We start from the raw sequence: 16266 nt of genomic DNA on the forward strand, positions 1-16266 counted from the left end.
AGAGAACAGAAGTGACTTCCCTGAGGTTCAGCCCTGCTGTGACAGCCCTGAGTAGAAGCTGAGTCTGCTGACCGGCTGTCCGGGGCTCATCTTGTGAGCCCACCTCTTTTCAGCCTGCATTTGTTGGCTTGAGCAAAGAGTGATGGGAATCTAAGGCTTCCATTCACACTGGTCAGGAAAAGTGATTTGGCTCAGTCATCAGAATAGCTCTTTAAACCAGTGGTCTCCAAAGTGAGGTGCTGGAAGGAAAAAAAAAAAGAAAACTTCCATTGATTTCTCTGTTAAAGAGTAAGAAGTAAAGAAATTATCTGTGAGGCTTCTGGCAGGAAATAATCTCGTGTAATTCCATTGAAGGGACTACTCAGACAGGTGTGGGCAGGGTTAAGGGAACACAAAAGATGCTGAGGCCCCCAGAGATGAGCAACAAGGAAAATTACTTCTCCCAGGTTTGAGGAGGGGCCTCGTGATGGCTGGAGCCATAAGGAGGGTTTATGTGGAGGAGGGCTGCAGCTTCTGCCAGAGACCAGGGGCCAGTCAGGAGAGAGCAGGCAAGAAGGACCCTGAACTCTTTCTCTTTCTGCCCTGGTCTCTGCCAGCACCTCCCATTGGACAAACCCAACCAGATGCCAACTGGCAAGAGAGTCTGGGGGACGCAGCCCTTTGTGGTCAGTCTTCTAGGGTGCTGAGCTAGGCAGAGGAGCGGAGAATGGATCTTCGGGGACAAGAAGAGAACAACCAGCACAAAAGCTTTACAAATGTTTAGTGTCTGGATTGACAGTGGTCCTTTCTGTCCATCCATCAGAGGTCAGTCAGTACCCAAGGCACCTTGGCCTCAGTGGGGAGCGGAGGCCAGTGGTACCCAAAGTTGATCGTTTGTTTTCAGTGTACTGTGACATATCGTAACTTCTGTATGCCTGACTAAATGGATTTATGGATTACAGTATCTAGTTTTAAATAAACAAAATCTCACAAAATGGACAAATGGTTTAAGAAGTTTCCTAGTTTCTCGCAAAGAAACAGCAGAATGACGATACTACTATTGCAGATGCAAAGGAACAGACAAATGTGAGCACTAATATGGCTCTTCACTGGCTGCATTAGCTTAATGATAAGCTAATGAGATCTGACTAAAATGTGGCCAAAAAGTTCATAATGATCACAACTACTTGAAACATCGATTTACGTCCATTATTACTCATGATGACTGTCCTCCTATGTGTGCATTATGCTTTGAAATACTAATGATAGTAGTGCCTGCCAATGCTTCATAGATAGATAAATAAATACACATATATTGGGTTCATGCTTAAAAAATGTTTATTGATGGGATGGTTGGAGACCACTGGTTTTAAACAATAAGCAAAGGCTAGAATTGTGGGGGTCATTGATTTAGTTATTATGTTTCTCTTTAGAGACAGTGAAGGCTACATGGTTTTTCTGCCTAGAGCACATAATGCAAAAAAAAAAAAAAAGATAGTGGGCTTGTGAATAATAACAAATGTTTATGTAAAGCTTCTTATGTGTTAAGCACTGCTCTGACCACACAAAAGGTATTAATCATGTAAAATGCAGCAACTCAATTACTCCTCACAACAATTCCATGATGTAGGTACTGTCATTATCCCCATTTTACAGATAAGAGGACTGAGGCAGGTCAAGGTTTAGTACAGTGCCTGGTACAGCCAGGAAGAGGCAGGGCAGGGTTCAGACTCAGGCAGGTTGGCTTCAGATTCTTTGCTCACTATGCCTTGCTGCCTCTCTGAAGGAAGTAGGGGCTCCTTGGAGTAATTCTGAAATTAAGAAAAAACGAAATTGCAAAGTAAAATTAAAACAATTGAATACAAGTTTAAAAAGTACAAAGAAAGGGGAGTCACTCAAGTACTCTTATGTGGGTTAAGAGTGACTGTTTCCTTGCACTCTTTGGCATCTGCCAAATGTTATTTCTCACAATGTGGTAGCTGGCTAACTGCCTCTTGTAGCCACTAGATTCTGCTCTCCCTCTGGTTTTTCTCCCTTGCCCTCTAAAGCCTTCCTCTAGACTTTCCTTGCCCTTGTTCTCTTTCTAGGAGCTTGTATTTATTAGTCAGGGTTCTCCAGAGGAATAGAACCAATAGGATGTCTCTCTCTCTCTCTCTCCATCTCTGTATAGATATATATAGTACCCCCCTTCCCGAGATATAGATATATAGATGTTGCAGGAAAGGGGACCCCTTCCAGGCCCCGAGAGTGGGCTCTTGTCTGACACTCAGAAATGAATTGTCCGAGGAGACACATGTGCTGACAAAGCAAGAGACGTTATTGGGAAGGGGCACCCGGGTGGAGAGCAGCAGGGTAAGGGAACCCAGGAGAACTGCTGGGCCACGTGGCTCGCAGTCTCGGGTTTTATGGGAATGGGGTTAGTTTCCAGGTTGTCTCAGGCCAGTCATTCTGACTCAGGGTCCTTCCTGGTGGCGCTTGCATCACTCAGCCAAGATGGATTCCAGCGAGGAGGATTCTGGGAGGTTGGTAGGACATGTGGACTGGCGTCTCCTCTCTCCTCGAGACCTTTCCCGAATTCTTCCGGTTGATGGTAGCTTGTTAGTTCTGCGTTCCTTACCAGGACCTCCTGTTGTAAGATGACTCATGCAAGTGGCTACTATCTTGCCTGGCCAGGGCGGGCGGCTTCGGTCAGTGTTTCCCCTAACATAGAGATAGATTTTATTCTTTAAAATAAAATATTTTGTTCTTTAAAATCTGTCTATCTATAGAATTTATTTATTTTAAGGAATTGGCTCATGCAGTCGTGGTGGCGTTGGCAAGTCCACAATCTGCAGGGCAGGCCGGCAGGCTGGAAACCCAGAGAAGAGCTGATGCTGCAGTTTCGAGTCTGGAGGCAGGATTCCTTCCTTGAGGGGTGGGCGCAGGCTTTTCCTCTTGAGGCCTTCAGCTGATTGGCTGAGGCCCATCCACATGGTGGAGGGTAATTTTCTTTACTCAGGGTCTACTGATTTAAATGTTAATCACATCTAAAAATTACCTTCACAGCAATATCTAGATTGGTGTTTGGCCAAACAAATGAGCACCATGGCCTTGCCAGGTTGACACATAAAATTCCCACTATAGGGCTCCTTGAAGAGATCTGGGGTTCATTTGGGCTTCTGTTAGTTTTCTAGAACACTGGTGAGGCTCAGGCACTGGGACCCCAGGGAATACATAGAGCTTTAGTTCTCTCCAAAAGGGAAATCTGCCCAAACTTCAGTGTTTTGTGTTTTGTTTTTTGTTTTCAAGAAACCATTTGAAACCACCAAATGGGCTTGGGTGGTAAGTCTTGGTCTCTGGCTCTTAAGCCACAGTCCCTGGCTCCCAGATTTCAAAGGAGGAGGCCCTGTTCATACTGATTCAGGAAGAGCATACAGTAGGCTTGTGTCTGATGCTGCACTGTTCTCTTTCTCAGAAGCACGAACTCAGTTCTTCCTCTCTGAATTCCTCTGGTACTTTGTCCCTCACTAGGGCACTCGGAACTTTGGATCGTATGTTGTGGTTGACGTCCACTCTCTTGCCCGCCTGGGGACCAGGTCGGTAAAGTTCTCTGAGGGCAAGTGCTGGGTTCACACTTCTGAATGGCTGTTCCGGTGCCCAGGACATTGCTGTTTCATAAACATGGCTTAAACATTGGCGAGAATTTGAAATGCTGCTTCTCTGTGATGCTTCTTGGGTACAAACATGATTGGCGTCAGCCTCAATGAAGCCCATGTAGAATGGGAGGGAGGCAACTTGACACCTGTCCCCGACAGGCAGAGCCCTTCTGTCCAGTTTTTGCAGGTCCGCGTATCAGGGCGGCCAAGATAATTTGCTGCTGATTTAGGCCGTGCCTTTCATTTGCAGACAGACCCTCACTCAGCATGGGATGGGGGACATGCAGAAGGATCCGTGGGAGTTTGTCTGAAGGGGCAGAGCTAGAGTGTCTGTCTGATGCACTGTCCTGGCTTCCTGTATGGCTGTAGCAAGTTACCACAAATTGAGTGGCTTAATACAAATTCATTAGAAGGTCAGAAGTCTGGCACAGGTCTCACTGGGCCAAGGTCAAGGTGTCAGCAGGGCAAGGTTCCCTTCTGTAGGCTCTAGGGGTTGATGGTTTCCTTGCCTTTTCCAGATTATAGACTTCGATCTCATTCCTTGTGTCTTTGGGGAACCATTATTCTGCCCATCATAGCAGCCTTGTGATTTCCATTTTAAAATAAGTTATTAGTGTAAGATATGATTTTTAATGGAAAGGTATAAAAATTTCACTAACTTTAACAATGTTAGATTTTTTTTAGAGAATTTGAGATATATTTATGTTTACTAAATTTATAAGTTATTAATTTACTTGGGAATGTTTTGCTTATTAGGGTTGAAGCTTCTTTGAGCAGGTATTTGAAGTGCTTATTTTTAAAAAAAGCAAATGCATTAGAGTTATAATTGCAGCTTTAAAATGTTTAAAGGAATTTTTATTGTTTGTAAAAGGGACTTGTTTAGTCTGTCCAATGTGAGTTTATCAAACAGTAATAAAAGGCCCTCTTATTTCGTATGAAAATTTACTAGACTTGTAAAGGTTTAGTTGAACTTAAAAGAAACTTTAATGAACACTAGGTTTCCACATTTGTTACTTTTTCAACTACCATTAATTTTTAACCAAGACACTATAAATAGTTGCACGTAAGCTCACGCTGATTCTTATTCTAGCCCAGGGTAAGTTTGTGGTCCTGAGACTTTCAAAAGCATTTCATGAATCTGTGCATGGGTTTATTCATTGATTCAGCCCAGGCATTGTGCTAGGTACAAATAAGATTACAGTGTAACAAAGTCCATATGCAAAAAAGTGATACAGAAGATGAGATTTTCTCAGTTGGAGGAAGCTTCAGCCAGGAGGTGGTCCTAAGGAGCAATTGATGCTTATCAGACAGAGGGGCTGGGAAAAGCATTCTAGGCAGGTGGAACGGCCTGAGCAAAGAATGCATGGGATATGTAGGGAATGGTGAGATTTTGTGATCCTGTTGGGAGTTAAAAAAAAAAAAAAAAAATCTCTAGTTATCCTCAGGTGCATTTTATGTCATTTTCTGATGGAGAGTTAGTGGCAGGATCAGGGCAGGTTCCAGAGTAAATGTGTCGAGGAAGTCTGTCATCCATGAGTTAGTCACCTGAGCATATTATACCCAACTAGGAATGCAGTGCAATTCCTAACCCGATTCTCTCTCTTGCTGCTCAGGAAATCATAATTATTAACATTTACTGAGCTCATATTTTATGTGCCCAGCTCCTAGCACTTTACATGTATTAGCTCGCTTAACCCTCACAGCCATAGCAATAGATTTATTATCAACAGAGTCGAGGAAACCGACACAGAGAAGGGTGTTAAGTAAGGTGACAAAAGTCACACTGCAGGTAAGTGACAGGACCATGATCTGAACCTTGCACAAGCCGTTTCCTCTTTCTGGAATGCTCATGCCCTCATCTTCTGAGGCTGGCTCCTTCTCACCTTTCAACATCACTTCCTCAGAGAGCTCCCCCCTACCCCCAACCCACCTTGTTATTCTGCATCTCAGTCCCTTGTTTATTCCCTTCATAGCACTTATTACAAATTAAATTCATCCCCTACTTGTTTTTTTCTTTCCCACTAGAATCTAAATTCCATTAGGATAGAGACCCCATCTGTCTTGTTCACCATCCTATACCCAGTGCCTTGCACAGTGTAGCATATAGTAGCTGTTCAATAAATGTCTGTTGATGAGTATAAATTAATACTGACTTTAAAGTTCATTATTCCCAAAGCATTCTATTATATGAATAGTAAGTGGAAATACCCCATTTGAGCATAATACTGTATTTCTGATTCAGGTTGGCACTCAGCAGCAAGCTTAGTTTTCTATGTATTCCTAGAAAATTTTACAACGATGATAAGTTTCTGGGAGAAGGAATATAACTTTCACTCAGCAAAAGATAAACATACTCAGTTCGATAAAAAACCAACTTGAATTGACATGCACCAAAAATGCACCAGTGTGTGTTGTTGGAAAAACATTTATTGCAATTCAGTGTCAAAAAATTTTTACAAAAATACGCCACCGTCTGGTACAAACAACTATAAAAAAAGAAATCAGTTCATCATGCAAGAAAAGAGTGCAAATAATTTATACAGAAGGACTCAGCTCACACAATATTAAATAAACATCTTTGCATGTAATTGGTCTAACCTTAAACTTTTAGTTAAAATGTTCAATCCCCTATTGTATTTTTAATTAAAAAAGTACTTTAAAGCTTCTAAAGCTTAGGATATGGACTTTAATATACACCCCCTCTGGCTAGGGTGATTGGCACTTGGTAGAATAAAGATGGCGCCAAGTGTTCTCAAGTGTAGAGCACTGCTTGGAGCCTTCTGTTTAACAGACTTGTGTATCCTTAGTTAAACAAACATTTCTACACTCAAAGACAGAAAATGTCATGTTCAAACTCCAGAAGTAATGTTGTAGCAGATGGAGTTTCAAGAAGTTCAGAGTTTTGAAGCAGCCATCCACTTTTGGCCAGACGGAGCAGGGCCTGAGTTTTGAGAGATCTCTCAGAAAGCTTTGTTTGCTGAGTTCAAGGACACTTTGAAAAATGTCTAGCAGACAAAGTCATGAATATCGTGGTCCCTTGCTCCTTGCTGCCTCATGGAACAATCCCCCTTTGCTTGTGAGGTTTAGCAGAGAGTGATCTTCCACTGGGTAGAAGCTTATTGGATCTCACAGCAGGTACCAGGGAGATGGAAGGGATGGATTAAGTGTACCTTTTAGTCTAAGGGGAGAGGAAATACCTGCTTGGTTACCATCAGAACCTCAGTTTCTAGAAAGCAAGCCAGCTGCTCAGCCATTATCTGTCTCAGGGGCCACCTTTATAATTAAAATCTAATTTTCCAGGGCAAAATAAATTTGTCAAAATATGCTGCTTACTTTGTGGCAAGCAGATTGTACTCACTAGTATGCCGTACTCACAGCAGAGTCAGAGGTCTGTAACAATGTTAAGCAACTCCTTAACTTCTCCAGGAAGAATCAGGGACTTAAAATGTCTTTAAAAGTTAACGGCCAGACACCGAACACTGGACATGAACGTGCCTTCCACAGCGAAGGTCTTGAGAAGAATCAGCTCAGCTGTCACGTGTGTCCAGCCACAACAAAAGGTGCTGGGGCAGGGGGTACAAAGTCAAGGCCTCAGAAAGTCCCAAGTTTACGCTCAGGTCCACTGCTGAGCGCCAGGTGGGTTGAGGCATGTCACCTGAATATTCTGGACCCACTACCTCATTTTGAAAGGCAGAAGAAATGCCAGACTCCAGCGTTTCTAACCTCCCTCCCAGCGCTCAAGTCTGGGGGAGGAGTTTCCTTCCTTTGAAAAACCACGAGGGTTGACTCTCCTTAACAAAACGGAGAAGAAAGCATCTACAGAAAACATTGAATTTAAAGGAATTACGATCTTGTTTGTTGAAGACATCAAGGGCCCAAGATATATCAAAGAGCTCCATCTCTGCGTTTGCCTAGAGGTTCAGGGTATTTCTGAGGTCTGTTTAAACACTAATAGGATTTTAGGCCAGCATCCAGTCAGAGGATGGTTCACAGACTCGGAGAGTTGGAAACAGATTAAAACAAAAAAACACAAAAAACAACAGATGTCAACATAGAAAATGATGATAGAGTTTAGTTTAAAAAAAATTCACACATAAAATTACTGTTAAAAAAATTCACACGTAAAATAGCGTGTTTGCATAGCAAGACATAATTGCCCTTCAGCCTGGCAGGAATATATAAACTCAGGTGCCTATTTTATGATAAACATTGTATTGAACACTAAGAATGATATACTTTTGAAATGATTGAACTTCTTGTAAATCACACCACTTGCTTAGACAAATGAAATTCCAAGCTCTTTCTCTTCTCCCACATAAAAACAACTGGAAACAAGGAGCCTCTGTTAATTGCAAGCTCCCAAACAGTTTTTGAAGAGAGAACTGTGGCAATAAGGCAATACACACTTGTTACCTTCCTTCACCATTGCCAAGTGAAGCCCGTTCTTGCCTTGACAGTTTTGCAGCCCGTCTAAAATATCAGTATCGCCTCTGAGCCACTTCAGTATAAAATGGGTCATCACTAAACATAGGTCATCTTACAGCCGACCCTTTTGATCTCAAAACTGGGGATGTTTTCACATTGTAGTTTCTGCCACAATCCTCCCACATGACTGGTCCATCCACTAAAAGTAACAGCGTTGAGTAATAACACCATCTAGTTTAAAATGTCTGATCTTGTTATAAGTTGAGCCCTCCTAAGCTTCGCATATTCTCCTTTCCTCAAATGCTGTGCATTCGTCTCAAGAAACTCTAGGATCGTTGCTCGGAAACCTGCGTGTTGAACCAAAGCATAACATCCCCGTGGCTCGGCTTCCACTGTCCTGGACAAAACTCTTTCCTTCTCTGGAAGTCCAGATTACTTTCATATTTGACATCAATTTTAAATTCTCCTCTACAGAGCTGGGGTGGGGGTAGGTAGGTACAGCAAAGACAGTAGAGCATTCTGTCTCTTCCAGCACTTTCCATTATCATGTCCTTTCTGGCTTTTAGAACAGCAGTTCTGAGACAGAGATTCTTTGTTTTTGTTTTTTAGGTCACTTTGTCCTGGGAGGGTTTGCCAATAGAAATTCTATAGACGATTAGTGCCCAGGGAACAAGCATTTTCTTTTTAACTCGCTTTACTTATACGTGAGGCTCTGGCCATGCTTCACAGCCACCCAGTGGCACCAACACAGATGCTCACACCCGCTGTGCTCTTTTTCCCCACTGCCCTCCCACAAACCACAGCATCAAAGACACGCCACTTCTATTCCTTCCCCTCTCCCTCTCCACCTGCCATTTCCTTCCTTATTCTCTCCTCTTCCAATGAAAGGGAACCACAAATGTTGGTTTCTTCTTTTCTTTTCCTTAAAAATTTTCCTTGACTCTGTCACACACCATCTCCAATTATGCCAAAGGAGATGATGGGGAGAGCCCCGAGTCACCATCTGGGTAGACATTTCAGAAGACCGTTAAGCCTATCCCTTGTGGTAGGGTCGTTTTGCACAGATGCTCCTGCTGCCTGGGGCACGCTATGTGGTTGTGAGCACCACAGACAGTCCAAGTGACGCTGGTTCGCCAGTTTCGTGCTGACAGTCAAAGCGGGCGACATTTCTGGGACTGCAAACCTGAAGGTGCCGCGGAGTCTCCATCTGCTCCATCAGCATGGAGGGGTGGAGGTCATGAGTTGGGGGGAAGATGTGGAAGGCCATGAACGCCAAAAAATGCCAGAGTCAAAGGTTCCAGAGCCCTCACAGCAACGACAATCCCAGCTCCACTCACATCTTTAAGGAAGCTGAGACCTTTGCGAGAAACTGCCTGAATTATGGAAGACAGAGCTTTTTATTCCATGGTCTGGACCCTGCATTCTCAGTGTGACCTTGACTCGGGGGGAGAAGAGGTGTTACAGTAGTTTGTGGCCCTCCGAAGCTCAACCTTACCCAACAAAATCTTATTCTTCAGTATTTACTTTTGCTCAGAATTGAAATAAACAATTTACTTTTTTCTTCTTCAGGGGGGTGGTGATGAAAAAAGATATTAAGAAATCCTGGTGTAGGCACAGACCTTGCAAAGTGAGGAACATCAACTAGTGGTCGAGTTCCCTTCCGGATGCTGGTACTTGGGTTGTGCTTTGAGGGAAGGGTGTGAAGGGGTCCTACATCACTAGTTGGTCCCTTGGCTTGTCTCTGTACATTCTTAACCATCTCTCCCCATTTCAGGTCACCCCAAATTCAACCGCTAAGAATACACTGCTCCTCAACGTAAATGTGAACCAAGTTCCTATTTCTGCTTCACTTATGTGCCAAGGTCATGCTGGGTGGCCACTTTGTTTACCAGAAAAAAAGGAAAGCAAATACAATTGCAAAAATATGTACATTGTTGTAGATAAGCAAAGTTCTATAAAAAGTAAAAAACGAAAACATCCCCCATTCCCTCCCAGGAATATTGACTCCTTAAGTCCTGAGATTTCCTTCTTCCACATAGTTACCTGCTGGTATTGGCCTAGCAAGTTCCCCTGGGGTTTGGAGCAAGTTTAGGATGAACTCATAGTACCTCTGGCTCCCTATCTGGCTGGAACGCCAGGCTTTACTTTATCATCCTTACAAGAAGCCCTACCTCAGGTTGACTAAAGTTTGGTGTTGCATGTAAAGAAAACTCCTCAACTCGTCACCCACCAAGAGGAACAGCAGCTGATATGTAAAACCTGTTTTACAAGCCTTTATCAGTACTCTGGCTCCAAACAGTCCCCAGGGATAGGCTTATCCGTGAAGATACCCCAGGAAGCCCAGACAAGCCAAGAAGTTAAACAGGAATAAGAAAGTCTTCACAGCTATTGGGTGACTAATTCCATCTTTTCTGTGGCAGGATTTCCTCTTGAACTGTTTTTAATTGGCCTTATGTTGTCCCGAATGAGCTACAACATGGAAGGAAAAAAGGCATGCTTTGGGGTTGTTCTAGAAAAGAGGCAACCCCAAAGAGTGTCCCATTCGTCTAAAAAGGAAGCCTGAAGCATGATGAGGATTGCCTCCAATATCTCTTCCTGTTTTAAATCACTTTTTATATGATGAAGAAACAAGAAAAACAGAGACTGCCTACTGGACCACGTGCTTTGTCAGAGCGAGTATTGTAGCTTTCCGAGGTAGACTATTGTGTGGTATCTTCAGAAGATAAGGCCCTATACCCATGCGGGTTTAAGATGAGTGGTGCTTCCTTTGCCTTTTCAAAACAAACCCCAGATCAAAACCCAAAGCCCAGGGATCTCTCATATGTAGTTTTTCTTCTTTTTTCTTTTTTTCAACACATTTTCACATTGTAAACAAAGAGCATTCTATCTTGTATTTGAGTTTTGCCCCTTTCTCCCACATCTCTAGGGAACTATACAGGAGTCTCAGTGAACGTCAAGAGAATTCCATTTTCACTGATGAAATAGAATTCCTGCCGTATAGTCTTGCTGGCAAATCATTAGGAAAAATAGTTTATTTACAGTATTTCTGCTTTTCCATACCAATTCTAATGAGAAGTCCGTATGCTTAAATTCACAGCCAGCAACTGCATCTCTCCCCTCCATCGTCCTCTCAATGGCTTATCTCAGAAGTTTTGAGCCAGTGTCTAAAATGTACACTATTTACAAATGAAGCATCCAAACTCTGTATTTCCAACCATCCAATCAGCAGGGGAACCCTTCTGAAGTGTTGTCATGTGCTGGGATTCAGAACTTGAACAAGTTGATAAAGTCCTGGGGTGAAAGTGAAACGGAGCAGCTCTCTGGGTTATTGGCTGTGCACGGGTGATCGGTGCCCTAGAAAGGAACATCATGGTTAGGTGGGCATTCTCGGCAGCACCTCATTGGCTTGTAGCACCCTAAGTAAGGCACTGCCCAACCTCAAAACAACATTCCTCTGTCAAGAATGCCCTGTGTTATGGAAAACTAAAGAGCTGTGTGTGTGTGCGCGCGCGCGCGCACCTGTGCACAGAGCGATGGGGGAGTTTGGGGGGGGAGTTGCAGAAAAAAATAAACACAGCGGGGTGAAGGAAATGAAGGTCTTTGAAAGTTTCTTTCCCCAGGGGCTGAATCAGTTTTACCTTCACCTTCAGCTGGGGGCTACAACAGTGAAGAGCAGGAAAGCACTTGGCGACACAGTGCTGGCGCCATTGGCTCTTAGGGGCTGGGCTGGGGATGTGTGGCAACGACCTCCAAGACATATACCTTCCAGGAAAGAATATGGCAGTGTCTGCAAAGCTGAAGGGTGTCTCCATACTGCTCTTTCCGTGGGTAACAGCGCACAAGTTTAAAATACATCTTCTTCCAATCCAGCTGTCCTTTATCTGACAAAATTAATCGCTTGCGGATCTAAATATCAAACAAATAAAAGTAGTTCAGAAAAGTTCTGCTCCTGCCCCCTTTCCACCTTTTTCATCTATACCCTGGCAACAGCTAGGGAAAAAGTAGCAAAGATATAAAGAAGTAGCTTCTGAGCTCTACCTAGTGAAGGAAACAATAGCTTTTAACCAGTCTTTAAAAGAAACAGGTGGCTGATGACGCCTGACTGGTGACCTGTACTAAATTGCATTTGGATGGTCTTGAAAGTTTAGGTGATCTCAGTAAACCACTTCAATCTTTTCTTTGCTGTAGACTTGAGTGATTATTTCCAGGGAGATGCAGTGACTGCTCGGCACAATGGCTCTATTTTATATCGAAATATTAGTGGTTTCGTGAACAGAACTTGTTGAGCTCACACTTCTGTATAAAGAAGTTGGAAAAAAAATCTGAGGCAGTGTGCGGAGGGGAAAGAGGCCTAGAGCTGGTGTCAAAAGGCCCAAATTCAAATCCAAGGCCAGTTTCCCCACCTAGAGAGCGCTCTACTAATTTGGATATGGCACTTAGTCACTTGTGGCCTTAGTCCCTCCATCCGTTTGAAGTGGGCATAATGATATCTACCCTTCCCTGGGCCATTAACACAAAATGAAATAACATCAGTAAAAGTCCTTTAGCTGTAAAATCTCATAAAAATGTAAGTTATTGTGTTAGAGAAAAGAAGGACTGGTGCCAATTTATGAATTTTTTTTGGAGCAAGTTGTAACATGGGACTAGGTTAAGAATATAAGGTGGTTTTTTTTTTTTCCTATTGAAACACATAAAATCTCACAGATACTATTTAGAAACTCCTTGAACTGTTTTCTAGTCAAACCAGGGAGCTCTGGAGAGTGGGTTTGAGAAGGATGCCAAGGCGGCTTGAGGGTGGCGGCCAGAGAGGAAGAGAAGGAAGAAAGGCCACTGGGCTGCACCGACCTGCCGCTCGGAGAAGTGGTACTGGCAGAGCTTCTTCCACAAGAGCCGGTCCTCGCTGAGCACGTGCAGGTCGGGGGCCACCTGGCCCAGGCTGACCAGGTCTCGCCCATCGCTCAGCCTTTGCATGATGTTCAGTTGTAAGCACAAAGGCAGGTCAGTGAAGGTGAGGCCTTTGAAGGGAGGCTGTGGGGAGAAGGGTTATGTTAAGTTGCAGGGCAGAGAGTAGCTATGCACCAGGTGACACCCAGGATGCAGCTGTCCCCTCATCCTCCAGCCTCAAGGTGGTTTATTGATCAGAGATCAAAGCAGCAATTCTCTCTACTCTAAGTACAGACACAGGACCCATGACTGAGACCCGCAAAGAACAGTCTGGAGCGGCTCCAGCAGATGGTGCCAGAGGGATTTTCCTAAGTTGCACAAGGCTTTACGCTTTCAAAAAAATGGAACTGTAGTTGACATACAATATTATATTAGTTTCAGGTGTACTGCATAGTGATTTGACATTTGCGTGCATTATGAAATGATCACCACGATAAGTCTAGTAACCATGTGTCCCCATATAAAGTGATTACAGTTTTACTGACCATATTCTTTATATTGTATATTACAGCCCCAGTGGCTCATTTATTTTATACCTGGAGGTTTGTACCTCTGAATCCCCTTCATCTATTTACACTTTTGCTCTGAAAGATTCCCCTAATAGCGCACGTTGGATTCCTGTGCTTCACTCAATTACAATATTCGCTACCTTCCCAAAGGACTCACTACCCTGGACAGAGCACCTCCAGCCTCGGGTCTCACTGCCCGCCTCCTTGTGACCACTGATCTCCCCAAGTAGGTTTTCTCACCGGCCCCCAAACACGCTGCCCACAAGGCCCTCACTCTGCCCGGGCCTCTGCTTGTCCATATGTGACTCTTCTTCACATCCAGTTCAAACTCACTTCCTCTGAAAGGCCTTTTCTACTTTGGTGACTCCCTCAAGCCTTAGCCACTACATCTTCCTAGAATTCCTAGGATCTCTTTCAGGTGCCTTTTGCAACAACTTCTTATTGTCATGTCACGTAACCCATCTGCAGAAGGAAGCTTGAATGGAACACTCCTGCTAGGATCTAAGCTCCACGGAGGCAGAAATTTTTGTGTGTTTTCGTTGCTATGTCTAGAAGAGTCTAGAAGTGTGCTAGCATATAGTAGGCACTCCGTAAATATTTGTGGAATGATGAAAGTCAAATAATTCGATAGGTACAAACAGCAACAACAGAAAGACTCTATACTGATGTGTGTGTGTGTGTGTGTGTGTGTGTGTGTGTACACACGTGTATGCACGCTTTGGGAATGGCTGGTCAAGAACCTTTCAGCCTAAGATCCATCATCCATTGAGGCATCTCTATTCAAACCTAGGGCTGCACAGAACATTTTGATAACTATTGGTCTGTGGAGAACACACTGGCAGTTCATCGTGAGCTTCTGCAGAAGTTGCTTCTACATATCCTTGAATTTATATTTAAGCTCTTTAATGTTTAAATTATGATGAGCTCATGTTATTCCACCCAGACCCAGATCCTCGAAGGCAAGGTCTAAGCTTGTATCCCTTGCAGACTAGCCCAGCACAAAACCCCTCTCCTGAGTACCTATTATGCCTGGCACCGGAGCTGCTGCAATGGGCGAGAGACCCAGAAATATAAGCAAGTCATTAGAGGACAAAGGTTAAATGCCATCAAGGATGTAAGCGCCAAGTGCTATGGGAACAATCTGTACAGAAGGTCCTCAGTAGTATTTGTTGCTATTTCTTGAACAGCAACTGGCTGCTGCCATCTGGATAAGAAGTCAGCACAAATCGCTCGAGACCATGGTTCTTTGTCCTTCCCATGCTAGTCCTGGGTGAGCTCTTGAATTTGAACTACTGACATTTTTAGCTCAGTGTTCTATCACCTCTGGAGGTCACACAAAAAAACAAAAAAAACAAAACAGGATGAAGAAACCCTTCCTTAGCCGAGGGGAAAATATCCTGGGAATGAGTACTGAGCTCCCTCCTCGAAATTTTAGGGAACTAAACTCTGTACGAGGCACATCAAGGCTGGAACACACAGGATTCCAGGGGGACACACAGTCTCAGCAGTTCCCTCCCGCTTCTCCGCAGAGCAGGACAGGCGTGCAGAGGGAAGGTGGGCAGTGGCAGGGCGGCTTGGGAAGTTGGACGATGGAGAAGAATGGGAGGTGGCATGGGAGGGACACGGATGCACGAGCAGCAGATCCGGATCCCAAGTGCCCTTGGGAAATCTGGGTCTCAGTTTCCCTGTGTCCAAAATGAATTGGCTTAGTAGAAGTCTCTGAAGATCCCTTCCAGCTCCAACAATCTCAGACTTGGAGTAGCTTCAGCCTCCTAACTCGTCAGAAGTGTCTATGACTCGACAATTTATATTGTTCAGGCTGCTGGGCTGAACTTTCAATTGTTTGCAAAATTCAGGACTTTGCCGGACTGCAGAAGGTCCTAGACCTATTTGTCATTTATCATCTGCTGCTGATCGTATGAGCCAATAAAACTGCCATGAGATTTTCTTTTTGTTTCCAGCACTTCAAAGCATCTACTTTTTTGGTTAAAACTCCCAGGCCAATTATTACATGAACTCCTATTAAAGTCCACTTGGCAGAATTCACTCTCAAATTTTCAAACCTGAACTTTTCCAAAATCCTTGCCCAGACCCCATGCTGAGTCCGTACTCCTGATAAATGATTAACTGCTTGCATGCCTTCTTCTATTTGAATATAAACATATAAAAGAAAAAGAAGTTACTCTTGCTCCCCCTATCAAGTGTTTTGCTGAAAATCTTTTTATATTCATCCTGCCCACCCCCCATGCTTCCAAACTCTCTCTGCCTTGCTCACAGGACACTATGATTCTATTTGATTTTTTTTCCCCTACAAGCCAGTTCTCTTAGTTTTTTTCCCCCTTCATTCTTTATTATATAAATTATTTTTGCCAATAAAAATTGGCTCCATAGAATTAGATAGGAAATTTTGAAGGAAAACAAGATTATCTGCTGGGAAAATACTGATAGAACTTTGGCAAATAGAAAGCAATTACTGTAAATGTCACCTTAACATTTTCACGTTAATAACATACTTCTCTTTGGTCCAAACTGTTAAAAAGTAAGTTTTAAAATACCGTCCAGACTGAAGTAATTAAGTTCCTTCTCTCTCTCTCAATCTTTCCTTCCAGCACTGCTCTCAAAATAATGTAGCTCAGAGCCAAGGAGGGTTGGGAAGGAGGGCATGAGGGAGTAGAGTGTCATGGGTAAAAGTAGAGCCTCTGCAGACAGGCCTGGGTTCAACCCACATCTTATTGGTGGGGAGGGCCCGGCCAGATTGTTCTTAACCACTCAGT

General features: G+C 43.7%; 2 protein-coding genes across 4 annotated transcripts in view; one reads left to right on the forward strand and one right to left on the reverse strand.

The window, feature by feature from the left end:
• The window catches only part of NTAQ1 (N-terminal glutamine amidase 1), a 71666-nt gene that overhangs the window by 49258 nt on the left and 6142 nt on the right, over nucleotides 1-16266 (forward strand). The gene's annotated exons all lie outside the window — the stretch shown is intronic.
• The window catches only part of FBXO32 (F-box protein 32), a 34679-nt gene continuing 24436 nt past the window's right edge, over nucleotides 6024-16266 (reverse strand). For both annotated transcript variants that reach the window (XM_082433226.1, XM_082433225.1), the window contains 3 exons: nucleotides 12885-13067; nucleotides 11802-11945; nucleotides 6024-11393 (listed from right to left, as the gene is read on the reverse strand). In XM_082433226.1, coding sequence (XP_082289352.1) covers nucleotides 11304-11393; nucleotides 11802-11945; nucleotides 12885-13067 — 417 coding nt within the window. In that variant the 3' untranslated portion in view covers nucleotides 6024-11303. The remainder of the gene's footprint in view (nucleotides 11394-11801; nucleotides 11946-12884; nucleotides 13068-16266) is intronic.

The sequence above is a fragment of the Balaenoptera physalus genome (assembly GCF_965194825.1).
Source record: "Balaenoptera physalus genome assembly, chromosome: 17".
In the NCBI taxonomy this organism is placed as follows: domain Eukaryota; kingdom Metazoa; phylum Chordata; class Mammalia; order Artiodactyla; family Balaenopteridae; genus Balaenoptera; species Balaenoptera physalus.